The sequence below is a fragment of the Pteropus alecto genome, unplaced genomic scaffold, assembly GCF_000325575.1.
Source record: "Pteropus alecto unplaced genomic scaffold, ASM32557v1 scaffold194, whole genome shotgun sequence".
Lineage (NCBI taxonomy): Eukaryota > Metazoa > Chordata > Mammalia > Chiroptera > Pteropodidae > Pteropus > Pteropus alecto.
Genome location: NW_006436281.1, coordinates 227,406 through 239,877, shown reverse-complemented (window position 1 = coordinate 239,877; position 12,472 = coordinate 227,406). Strand labels below are relative to the sequence as shown.

General features: G+C 53.9%; 1 protein-coding gene across 2 annotated transcripts in view; it reads left to right on the top strand.

Annotated features, from left to right (window-relative positions):
- SMG9 (SMG9, nonsense mediated mRNA decay factor) overlaps nucleotides 1-11,163 on the top strand; it is a 20,284-nt gene extending 9,121 nt beyond the window's left edge. Inside the window, exons 7-14 of one of the 2 annotated variants that reach the window (XR_003046290.1) lie at nucleotides 2,130-2,241; nucleotides 4,049-4,144; nucleotides 4,529-4,614; nucleotides 7,024-7,130; nucleotides 7,838-7,945; nucleotides 8,120-8,248; nucleotides 8,494-10,019; nucleotides 10,363-11,163. Coding sequence is in view for 1 of the 2 variants with exons in the window: in XM_006911776.3 (XP_006911838.1) it covers nucleotides 2,130-2,241; nucleotides 4,049-4,144; nucleotides 4,529-4,614; nucleotides 7,024-7,130; nucleotides 7,838-7,945; nucleotides 8,120-8,248; nucleotides 8,494-8,638; nucleotides 10,363-10,441 (862 nt within the window). In the remaining variant the exon portion in view is untranslated. The remainder of the gene's footprint in view (nucleotides 1-2,129; nucleotides 2,242-4,048; nucleotides 4,145-4,528; nucleotides 4,615-7,023; nucleotides 7,131-7,837; nucleotides 7,946-8,119; nucleotides 8,249-8,493; nucleotides 10,020-10,362) is intronic. The other variant, XM_006911776.3, reaches the window with a different exon arrangement.
- Nucleotides 11,164-12,472: the final 1,309 nt, after the last annotated feature.

Here is a 12,472-nt window from a genome sequence, read left to right as displayed (position 1 = left end):
CAGGCATTCCTTTCAAGGCAAGTGTCCTTAGTTGCCACCAGATCTCTGGGGGCCAATACAGACCCACAATGGGTTAAGAACCACTGTCGTGAGAACATAACATCCACTGGACCTGGAGCTGCGGGGTTCTCTCTGCCTCCCGATAGCTCCACCTTCTCTCTCCACTCACTCATGATTTGAGCTCGACCTGACCCGGCTCTAGAACACCTCCCGCCCTGGGGCAGTGCCCTTTCCACCTCAGCTCCCACCCACAACTAGCAAAATGTCCTGCGGCCCTCTGTTCACATTCCCGGGCCAGAATCCTAGTGGCCTAGCTTGTCTGTTTGAGCCATGCGAGTCTGTGGACTTTGGTACCAACTCCCGTCATCAGGTCTCATAAGCTTTACCTCCTAATTGTCTTTAGAATTCATCTCTCCCCTACTCCCATGTCCCTGGTCCAGGATACTAGCATCTTCCTGGAGAGTGCCAGGAGCCTCCTGACTGCGCTCTCTGCTTTAGTTCAATTGAGCAAGTGTTTATTAAGTGCTTACGATGTGTCTGGCGCTGTTCTGGGTGCTGGGGATACAAGAGTAAATCTTTGTCCTCGTGGGCCTTACGTTTTGGATGGAGATGGCACGTTAGATGATAACGTGGAAGGGATGGCGGGGGTGCAGCATGGGGCTGGTCGCAGTTTGGAGTCACGTGGTTGGGGACTGGAAGAAGGGGGAACACTCCAGTTGGGGAGTGGCAGGCGCGAACCTCTGAGGTGGGAGCTTGCCGGGGGTGAGGCTGGGGGTGGGTTGTGCAGAGTGGCATGGAAGCCACGGAGCTGGAGTAGAGTGACCAAAGAGTCGTAGGCAATCAGGTCAGAGGCAGAGGGAGGCCCCTGTGCTGGGCCTGGAGGTCATTGTCTGCTCTTCCAGCCCCGCAGCCCTTGCCACATGGCAGCAAGCGGGGACCTGCCAGAGCAGAGCCTGTCCTGTCGCCCTCCACTCAGTCTCTTCAGAGCTTCTATGGGCCGGCGCCCCAGCCCCTCGTCGAGCCCCCCAGGGCCCGCGTGCCCTCTTCCTGCCCCCAGCCCTCGTTCTCTCTGCTCTTGCCACACTGGCCTTTGCTTCCATCCTCCACCCCACCTCCCCTTTAACTCAATTAAAGTCTTAATTAAAACTCCTTTTCCTCTCCCACCTTCAGCATCATTTGCCTCCTGGAGCAGCCCTCCACAGCTCCACCGACAGACTTGTCCCCACTCTGAGCACCGCTTGTCTCTTCCTCACACCCGCAGCTGCTGATGTCTTTATCTGTAAGCTGGAGCAGGAGCCACATGGAAGCGGACACTGTCCTGTTCACTGCTGCGTCCTGGGCTCTGGCACTTAGTGGTCTTGAGTACAGGAGTTAAGTGGGAGGATGCCTGCTCTGTCAGATGACATCCCAGCATCTCAGGGGCTGGGAGTTACTGCTGAGAGGTAGAGTTCATTATCCTGATTTTACAGGTTGAAAGAGAAAATCGCTTTGTCCAAAGTCACAGAGTGACCAAGTTGAGCTCAGTGGTTTAGGGCTGAGGCTTGGCTCTCATACCCCCGGCATCCAGAACTGGGGGAGATGAAGGAGACTTGCCCGACAGGAAGAACTGGGGACCAAGACACCGAACGGCCTCCCGCTGTGGGGCTGGAGAATTCTCGGCGCCGTGTCTTCTATGCCTGGCAGGTAGCGGGCCCACTCGGTGATTCATGGCTGACAGTCACACATCACTGCGCATCAGGCACTCTTCCAAGGGCTTTACACGTGTTAGCCTTACAGTGAATAGAAGAGGTTTGAGACTATCACTACCCCATTTTACAGATGAGGAAACCAAGGCAAAAGAGATCGGGAAGCTGCCTAAAGCCACACAGCCTGGAGGAGGCAGAGCTGGGCTGGGCACCCCAGCAGTCGGACAGCCGCCGCTCCTAAGCACCTTAGTCTGTTGACTTCGTTCAACAAGTTAACACATCTGCTTATGAGTGGGGGTGAAATCCCGTGGTATAAAATATGGCCCCCCAGACAGCAGGCTCTGGGCAGGCAGGGAACCCCTCCTCACACGCCCATCTCACAGGTCACACGAGGTGTCCAAGGCCGGGATCCAAACTCTAATATACCTACCTGCTCCCACCCAGGGCGTATGTTTTCCGGGCTCAGAGCGCCGAAATGAAGGAGCGAGGGGGCAATCAGACCAGTGGCATCGACTTCTTCATTACCCAAGAACGGATTGTTTTCCTGGACACACAGGTGCCAACCTCCACTTGCCCCTCCTGCCGTGTGCCACACTCAGCTCCATCCCAGAATACTTTTAAGCCAGAAGCCAAGCCACGGACATGCTAGGTGCCCTTGGGCAAGTTATGTCTTCTCTTGGCCCTTAGTCTCTTGTCAGATTTTGCCCCTTCCCCTCTCACCCTTCATGTCCACAGTAGCCTAAAGGGTCTCTAGTAGAGTGGTTAAAAGGGCTCCGGAATCGGGGTGTCTGTGTCCAGATCCTGCCTTTAATTCTTACCGGCTGGGTGACTTTGAGGAGATTTTAACACCCCCTCAGACCTCAGTTACTTTGTAAGTGGGGGTGATAAATGTATTCAGCCTCATGATTCTTGCAAGGATTCAGTGGAACCATCTGGGCACAGTGCTTGTCCCAGGACCTGCCACGTGGTTAACATTCAGGTTCATCACTGTTGCCAGTAGCCATCTGTCATGCGTTCGACTGGCAGCTTTCCTCAGCTTCTCCCTCGCTCTTAAGCTGAATCCCTGTTCCTTAGCCCGCTTGCCTCCTTCAGACTCTGTAGCCTCCCCGCTCTGGCATAGTGACCAGCCCGCCACACACGCCACAGGCCTCGCCGTGGTGTCTGTCCCATCTGAGCTTCCCACATCCTGTTCCCTTTACCTGAGACCACCCACGAGGTGTGCGATCTTGGCCAAGTTATTTAACAATACCATTCCTCACTTTTCTTACAAAGGAAAATAGTGTCGCCCCCTTTTTAGGGTTTTTGTGAGGTTTCAGCGAGTTGACGCAAGTGAAGTGCACCCGATGTGTACTGCGCGCCCTTAGCTGTCAGTATCCTTATTGTCAGAGCACTCTCTGCCCTTGTCCTTTTGCTTGGCTGACGCCTTCTCCCCGAAGACTCCACTGCGGTGTAGCGTCCTCCCAGAATCCCCTCGCCCTCTGCGCACCCACCAGTGCCGCGTGCACCTCCCATCGCAGCACAGGACGTGTCCCGTGGGTTCTTGTGTGCTGCTCCCCCTCCCCACCTGCCTGGAGCTCACTGAATGTTAGTGGAACGGAGTTCTGGTCACTCTGGGCATTGGTGGCATGGAGAGTAGAAAACCTACAGATGTGGCTGAGACCTGAGTGCCATGCTCTGTGCAGGGACCACAGGAACCTAGAAATGAACTGAACTGTGTGCAGCCTGGGTCAGCGGCCCACGTGGGGCCAGGCACAGTTAGAGAAACAAGGCAGAATGGACACTGGCGTTTGGAGTTTTAGAAAGTAAGCAACTGGGAGAGCCTCTCAGTCCCACGCAATGCAGTGGGGAGGCGCCACACTCTCCAGCTGACTTAGCTCCTGAAGTTTTTTAAGAAAAGTTAGATGAGCTCACCACTGATTATTTTATAGCCACCGATGTAATTTTTAAATCCACACCAATTTTCACACTAATCGTTGTTTTTGGCCCAAGTAATTATCTTAGCGAAGTTTTGAAAGCATTTGAAAGAACTGACAATGAAAAGGGTCTTCAAGAGATGTGATGAGTCCCTCAAGTAAACGTTAAATTTTTAGTACTAGGAGATCTCTTCGGGCGTGAGGCACTTTAAAGCAGTGATGCTTTGTGAAGGAGTGAGGGGTAACGTGTCTGCTTTGGAACATTTTTCTTTCGCCCTTGCTGCCTAGCACTGTGCTAATTAGAAACTGCCTGCTTATGTTTCTGGCATTATTTTGTCCCGAGAGAGGCGATGTGTTTGCCTTCAGTGTGTGGGACTTGGGTAGCCATGACCCTTAGGGCCCTGAACCCCCCAGCCCTTCCCTGACAGCATCTTCTCTTCCTTGCTCCAGCCCATCCTGAGCCCCTCCATCTTGGACCACCTCATCAACAACGACCGCAAGCTGCCTCCGGAGTACAACCTTCCCCACACCTACGTCGAGATGCAGGTGAGGTCTCGCCCTCCCCCGCGAGGTCCATGATGGGGAGCTGGATGTGGGTCGACCTAGTTTCTGCTTCATCAGAACCCTGGCCTCCCCAAGAGCTATAGAAAGAGGACAACATAGAGGTCACATCTGGCTCTGCCCCTCAGAAAAGTGCCCTCTCCCTTCAAGCCTCAGTATCTGCCTATATAAAATGGGGGTGATCGTTCCTACTTTGCCCAATTTAGGGATGGCCCGTGAGGGAAGTGCTAGCACAGTCTGGGCACACAGTAGGTGCTTAAAGGCCCTAAAGTGCTTACCCTGCCGCCCCCTCTGCTGAGTTGTGGGAACAGGAGTCGCTGCCAGGAGAGTGCTCCTTCACTTCTGCCGTCCCTTCCCACCTGCCCTCAGTCACTGCAGATTGCTGCTTTCCTGTTCACGGTCTGCCATGTGGTGATCGTCGTCCAGGACTGGTTCACCGACCTCAGTCTGTACAGGTAAGGAGCTGGGGGCGGGACGGCCGGGCACGAGACGGGGCCCGAGACCAAGCCGCTTGACTAGGTCTCACAAGTTCCACACAGCAGCGACAAGGACCCTTTTTAAAATGCACATTGGAGTGGGTTTTCGCCATCTAACCCTCCCTCAACACACACACACACACACACGCGCGCGCGCGCGACAACCCTCCAGTGACTTTACACATCACTCATTAAAACCCACATCCCTCCAGCCCGTCACCTCTCTGACCTCTCCCACTGCTTTCCCTCCATGGAAGCCGAGGTGACCTCGTGTTTGTTCTCCCTGTAGCCTAGGCCCTCTGCACCCCTCCTCCCTCAGCCGCGACCACTCTTCCCGCAGATCTTCTCAGACTCCCTCCCTTGTGGCCTTCAGGTCAACCTCAGTTCTTCCCTGACCTTCTCACCTAACACTCCAGCCCCCCACCCCTTTCTCTGCTGTGTTTCCTTCGTTGCACTTCTTACTCCCTAACAGAATAGGCTACGTGTCTTTATGGTCTGTCTCCCCATTAGGATGTAAGCTCCAGGAGAACAGAGTCCCCTGTGCCTGGCACAGGGTAGACATTTAATGTGAATTTATCGAATGAATAACATAAGGAGCTGGCTTGTGTGGTCCTTAGAGTGTCATCCATCTCCTCCAGGTGTGTGCACCATGCTGTTGGTACCCTGGCAGGTAGGAAAAGCGGGGAGTCAGGATCTGGCAGGAGTCCTGCCTGAAGCAGCTGGAGGCTCCAGAAATGCCCCCTGACAGGACTGGCTCAGAACCTGTAGCCATAAGGGTTCCTCTTGACCTCAAGCCCCAGGAGATAGCTATGGGAGGCCAGAAGCCTCAGGACAGGGCCGGGGCTGCAGGAAGGAATGAGAGCTCACGGGGAGGAGGGTGCTGAGCTGTAGGAAGTCAGACAGCCTTGGGTTTGACTTCCAGCTCATTGGCAAGTGGCTTTTTCCAGCTCCACACAGGCAAAATGTTTTAGGCAGATTGAGTTAAAAGAATTTAAATCGTTTAGCACAGTGCCTGGTACATACTAAACAATTGATAAAGGGGAGCTTACTGTTTGCATTAGGAGCCCTGGGCATGGGGTGAGCTGTGGGCCTGGCCAACAGTAAGAAAAGGCTCGCTGGGAAGCTGGCTGTTATGACCAGAGCTGAGTGACCTAATCCTGAAACCTCTCTCTTACCACCATTGTCCCTTGGAATTCAGTCACATGACACATGCTTTGACCATTTATATATGCCATTCACTGTTCAGGGCACTGGGATACAGGTGTGAACAAAACATAAAATAGACTGCCCTGTGGCATATATGTTCTGGTGGGGCTGTGGGCTCAGGGGCTGGTAGGTGACAGAGCCTTTGTCTTTAAGCCAGAGTCTACAGGTAGGCCTCTCAGAGTATGTGAACCCCTTGAAGTTGTGGGCCACATGTTTGTGTGAGTATCTGTGTGGGGAGAATGGCCATCACTTTTATCAGACCCCATTATCCCTTCTCTCAGTTAACAGATTAACAGTATTTACATGTTTGGAAAAGTTATCTAAAAGAAGCATAAACTGAAAACGTATCCACACAACAACCTGCACACAGATGTTCATAGCAGCTTTATTTATAATTGTCAAAACTTAGAGCAACCAAGATGGCCTTCGGTAGGTGACTGGGTAGATAAACTGTGGTCCATCCAGACAGTGGGATGTTATCAAGGCTAAAAAGAAATGAGCTACCAAACCATGAAAAGGCAGGGAGGCTCCTTAAGTGCATTTCATTAAGTGAAAGAAGCCAATCTGAAAAAGCTGGGTACTATATGATTCCACCTCTGTGACTTTCCAGAAAAAGCAAAACTATAGGGACGGTAAAAACGTCAGTGGTTGCTGGGGTAAAGGGGAGGGTGGGATGCACTGGCAGAGTGCACAGGATTTTAGGGCAGCAAAACTACTCTGATAGTATAACAGCGGGTATGTGTCACATGCGTCAGAGCCCATAGAATAGACACCACCAAGAGTGAACCGTAACGCGAACCACAGACTTCAGGCGCTGATGGTGTGTCGTGTAGCTTCACAGGGATGTCGCTAGTGGAGGAGTTCGGGACGTGGAGGGGGTCTGTGGGAAATGTCTGTACTTTCTACTCAGTTTTTAAACTGCTCTAAAAATATATATTTTTTTAAAAAATAGCAGAAACTCATTTAAAATGTGTACAGTTGGCATTAGTCAATAGATTAGTGTCTGAGAAGGTTGTCTCTGAATTTCCTAAAATTGAATGAGAAATGTGGTGTATGCATGGCATTTTTCTGGCCATGGCCATAGCTTTCATCAGATCCTCAATGAGCGCATCCCCCTTCCCTGGCTATGGGATATGGGGTGCCAAAGCCAGACCATCAATCAACCTCACCCCAAACCCCAAGGTTCCTCCAGACTGCAGAGATGGTGAAGCCCTCCACCCCGTCCCCCAGCCATGAGTCCACCAGCTCATCAGGCTCCGACGAAGGCACCGAGTACTACCCGCACCTGGGTGAGAGGCTTTCTGGGGCCCGAGGGGCAGGCAGAAGGGAGAAAAGGGCAAACGGCAGGGCACGCTGAGGAAGCGGGGAACTGGGAGGAGGGAGGGAAGTCACGGAGCATTAGCTGCTCCTCCCTTAAGGGTCCCGCTGCCCCGATCCCACCCTAGCCACTGAGGGTGTGACCCCGAGTCCGGGTCTGGCTCCTTGATCAGAATGGAAGCCTCTTGGGGACAAGACTCAAGTCCTCTTGTTTCTGGGTCCCTGGCATCTCCCAGTGTGGGGCTCAGGGGTAAGAGTTGAATCAACGCAAGTGGCCCCACACAGCCCCTGCGCCCTCCTGAGGCCCTATGCGTCCCTCTCACGTGCCACTCCTTCGCCTGCTCTGTCCTTGCTCTGCCCTACTTGACACCCTGCTCTTCTGCAAAGATCTAGTTTGTGACACCCCAGGCAGGGTCTTGACTACTTCTCTGGCCTTGCCAAGGCCCTGCCACCACTTTCTTACTCCTGATCACGTGGCTGCCTTCTTCTGTCTTTTCTGTCTTTGTGGGCAGAAACCAGGTCTGACTCACCTCTGGGTCTCTAGTCACCCAGCACAGGGTCTGGTGCTAAAGTGCGATTACATGCCACAGAAGTATTTATGAGTGATCCGAACTCAGGGGTGAGAGTGAGGGGTCTGCGTGGCCAGGCCTCACAGGGCCGCATCTCCCATCCGCCCCAGTCTTCCTGCAGAACAAAGCTCGCCGAGAGGACTTCTGTCCTCGGAAGCTGCGGCAGATGCACCTGATGATCGACCAGCTCATGGCCCACTCCCACTTGCGTTATAAGGGTGAGGGACCCCAGGCCACCCTAAGCTGGCCAATGGCCTCCTAACTCCTGATCCAGCCCCATGGCCCATACCCCCACACTAGTCTCCTGACCCCTGCTTGACCATGATACTCTTACCTCCTATCCCCTCCCTCGACAGCATGGTACCTGCAGGCTGATGGCTTCTCTCCTCCAGGTACTCTGTCCATGTTACAGTGCAACGTCTTCCCTGGGCTGCCCTCCGACTTCCTGGACTCCGAGGTCAACCTGTTCCTGGTGCCCTTCATGGACAGCGAAGCGGAGAGTGAAAACCTGCCAAGAACAGGTATTCAAGGGAATTTGGGCCGTGGGGGGACAGGTGCTTCCTCGGTCTGGAGGTAGACTTGGGCCCACCTTGGTTAGAGGGAGACTCTGGCCTGTCGCTCAGGTGCTAAGACCCTTTCTCAGGAGCACGTTTCAGAGTTGGGGAGCAGGAAGACCCGGGCTGGGGCTAACCTCAGGTGCTGCTGGAAGCCCAGGGTGCTGCTTCATTAGGAAGATGTCCCTTTATCCCCCACCTCAACTTTCCAGGACCCAGTTCCAGCCCCCTCTTCTCCCTGCTCCCCGGGTACCGCGGCCACCCCAGTTTCCAGTCGTTGGTGAGCAAGCTCCGGAGCCAGGTGATGTCCATGGCCCGGCCACAGCTGTCACACACAATCCTCACTGAGAAGAACTGGTAAGAGCTCTTGGCAGAGGAGGTCAGTGTGAGGTGTGTGTCCCCTACTTCTGGTTAAGACGGAAGGAGGTTCCCTGAGATCTCTCCACATTGAGTTGCCTTTTCTGGAACACCGACGATTGCTGCCATCTTGTAAGCGCCTCTTCTGTGCCAGGCAATGTATTGTTTCATGTGATTTTTTTTTTCCCAGGATTAAGTTAAAATTAGAATCAGTGATAGGGTTAGGGTTAGGGTTTAGGGTGAAGTTAAGGATTAGGTTTAGCGGTTAGGTTAGAGTTAGCTTTAGAGCTAACATTAGGGTTATTGAGGATTTAGGGTTAAGGTTACGGTGTTAGGCTTAGGGTTGGGGTGTAAGGTTTAGGGTTAGGCAGTTAGGGTTAGAGTTGGAGAGAGTTAGATGGGTAGCGTCAGAGAGTTAGGGTAAGAATATTCGGGTTAGGGTTAGAATGTTAGGGTTGAGGGTGCAGCGAAGGTTAGGGTTAAGATTTAAAAGTTAAGTTTAAAGTTAGGGTCATGATTATAAAGTTGGCCTAGGATTAGGTTTATTTTTTATTTAATTAAATTTGGGGGGGTTGCATTGGTTAATAAGTTTCAGGTGTACCATTCTATGATACATCATCTGTGCCTTGCATTGTACGCTCACCACCCAAAGTCTGGACTCCTTCCATCACCATGTATTTGACTCCCTTTGCCCTCTTCATTCTCCTCCATCCCTCCATCCCCCAGCCACCATATTGTTGTTTGTCTGTGATTTTGTTTGTTCATTTATTGCTTTCTGTTTTGTATCCCACATTGTTTTATGTGATTTTGAATCCTCCTAATCAGCCAGTGGAGTGGCTGGTTTTACCAGTGGGGAAATGTAGGCTCAGAGGAAGTGCCGCATAGTCAGGCCACACACCTGTGGTTAAGTGTCATTTGATTGCGAAGAGTAGGACCAGTGAGTCCAAACTTAAAGATTTATTCTGAGGCCACGAGTGCAAAAGCATAGCCTCACAGGAGAGGAAGCTGGAAAGCCATTGGGAACCACAGGAGCTACTTCCCAGCTCGTCTGGAATGCGCAGTCTCATTGTCCCCCTCCTCCTTTTCCTTCTTCTTTTCCTCCTCCTTTTCCTCCTCCTTTTTCCTCCTCCTTTGCCAGCTGGTTTTCACCCTCCCCAGCCCCGGCTTTACCTGGCTCTGTGTCCAGAGCCCACAGCAAGTCTGCCACAGACCCAGGTCGGCCGCCTCTGATTTCTAAGAGAAACAAACTTGAAAAATAGCTTGGCTTGGCGCAGCAGCCTCTCGCCTGGTTTTCTGGGTCTGTCTGCAGCCGGCTGTGGCCGGGAGGGACAGGAAGTGCACACACAGCAACAGGAAGCCACTCGGGAGACTGCGGGGCAAGGTGGGCTGGAGCTCTGCTCCCCTTGGTGTAACCCAGAGCCCAGTCGGGGAGGGAGAACTGGGGAGGTAGAAGGGTTGTGCAGCCGATCACAAGACTCCGGAAGGAAGTAGAGAGCAAAACGCTCCCTGCAAAGGCCAAGGCTGAGGGGAGTGGGAAGAAGCTTTGACTTGGAGGTGGGCGCTTGAGGTCTGTGTCCAGGCCCAGGACTTTGAGCTTCGCTTGCTTGCCAGGGGGTGGCAGGGGAATCGAGGCCACCCACCATCAGCGCAGGCACCCTCCCTGTAGCCCAGTCAAGGGAGTGCTCGTCGCAGGCCATGCTCTGACTGCTGACCCCCTCTCACAGGTTCCACTATGCCGCCCGGATCTGGGACGGGGTGAAGAAGTCCTCCGCCCTGGCAGAGTACAGCCGCCTGCTGGCCTGAGGCCAAGGAGAGGAGTGTCATATAGGGAACCCCCTTCTGGGTCCCCAGGGGATGGCTGGCGATGGAGAACTTCCGTCCCCGCTCCAGCGGGGTGGAGAGTGGCCGCAAGCCTGATGGACAAGGGACCATGACTTCCTTGCCCGGAGACACGAGGTGTTCAGGGCCAGGCCCGCACCCTCAGTGGAGCGTTGTTCAGGTGGTGATTTTGAGATCTCACATCAACCTGGAACGGGCAGCCCCTCCTCAGCCCCCCAGGGGTAGGTGGTGGGCGGGATCAGAACAGTCGCCAGGAAGCGCAGGCTCTCGTTGACCTTCCCCCCTGCAGGGACGGGGGCAACAAGTCCCTCTTGCCCGAGTCTCAGCCCTTCCTTGCAAGGTGGGGCCAGTTCTGGGAGCTCGTTTCTGGGGCAGACCCGGTGATTCCCATAAAAGCAGCTGTGCAAGCCCGTTCCAGTGCTCCTCCCCTCCCCCGCAGCATGCTGTCCCAGAAGTGGGGCAAGTGTGGGTCCCAGCCCTTGGCGGGCAGAGTCTCCCTGGCCACCCATTGGAGCCTGAGTGAATTTCCCAGCAGACTCATTCAGTATGAGTCATAGAGTCGTCAGAAGCAGATGAAGACCAGTCTCTGCTAAGGAGGAAACCCCTAGAAAAGGGTGATCTGTTTCCTGGGGTGACATCAAGCCTCCCATCTCTGTGTTATGGAAAATACAGTGCCCTCCGGCTAATGCGGTGACTACCCTCGTGTTGTCTGTTCGCAGAGACAGTGCCCGCCTGCCTTGGAGAAATGCCTGGGTGCATGGCCTCGTTTACTATATGGTTAAGAAATAGAACACGACCCTAGTTAATTGCAGTTGGTTAAGTGTGGTGCGTCCCCTTGGTCGAAGCAGGTTCTGTCCTTGCCCAGGTACTCGTACCTGACCCTTACATGACCCCTGCTGTCGGGTACACATGATGGCTTCCCTCCCCTGTAAACCTCAGCTACTCCTGTCTAAAGAAGAGGTCCCCCACCTTTTCTTTAAATCCAGAACCTGCCCTCAGTTAGTTATACCATACAGTTTGGTCAGTATCCTCATCTCAGTTAAATCGGGTACATGGTCTTAGTGTTTCCGAAAGTTTGCCTCCAAATGGGTGTGGCCACCCCAGCCACCCCAAATTCATCCTGATCTTCAGATCGAGCCGCTCCGCCCTTCAGTAGCAGTCGGTCCCCCACCAGCCGAGTCTCATCTGCCTGCCACCCCTTTGCCATTTCTTTGTCTCCCTGGTCTCCTTTGACCTCAGGTGGACCCACAGAGTCCTGATGTCCATGTCCTGGGGATCTAGGGTCTGTCAAGAAAAAAGCACAGCCAGAGGGGGTGGGGGTGATGAGGGGATCCAGCCAGCAGTAGAGAGTGTGTGGGTCTGAAGAGGGGGCTAAAGTCTGGGCGGTTTGAGACCCAGGGCAGGATCTGGCCCTGCCACTCGCTGACAGACCTCAGGCAGGAACCGCTCATGATGACCCTCAGGGCCCTTCGGAGCTGTGACAGTCATGCTCCCCTTACAGAAATGCTTCTGAATGCCGTGCCCCACGCCCCAACCTGCAGACACCCTGAGTGCCCTCTTCAGCTGGACAGCTGAGCTCTTTCCTACCTTGTCAAACTTATGTCCCACGTCCCATCCCCTCCTGCTGCTTCCCAGTGGGACTGCGTGTTGACATGGGGGGCGTCAGAGTAGGGAATGTGGGGGCAGTGGCCAGAAAGGGCATAAGTCCCAGGGCACAAAAGCATGAGACAGCACACGGGCTCAATCCAGAAGAGTCAGGCCTTGCGCTTCCTATTCCTCACACCACCCAGCCTGGAGACAGAGCCTGTCTCTCCCAGCCCATCGCTGTCACCTCCAGATGGTCGAGGCTCAGGGCTGGCATTACTGATTGGAATTCTCTGGGAGCTTGTGGTCAGAGGTGTCAAGGGAAGCCTGAACCAGCACGCTCTGGGCGTCCTTGACGGCCATGTCCAGGGACTTGCGGAGCATCTGGTAGACGGTGGCGAAAGAAATGCC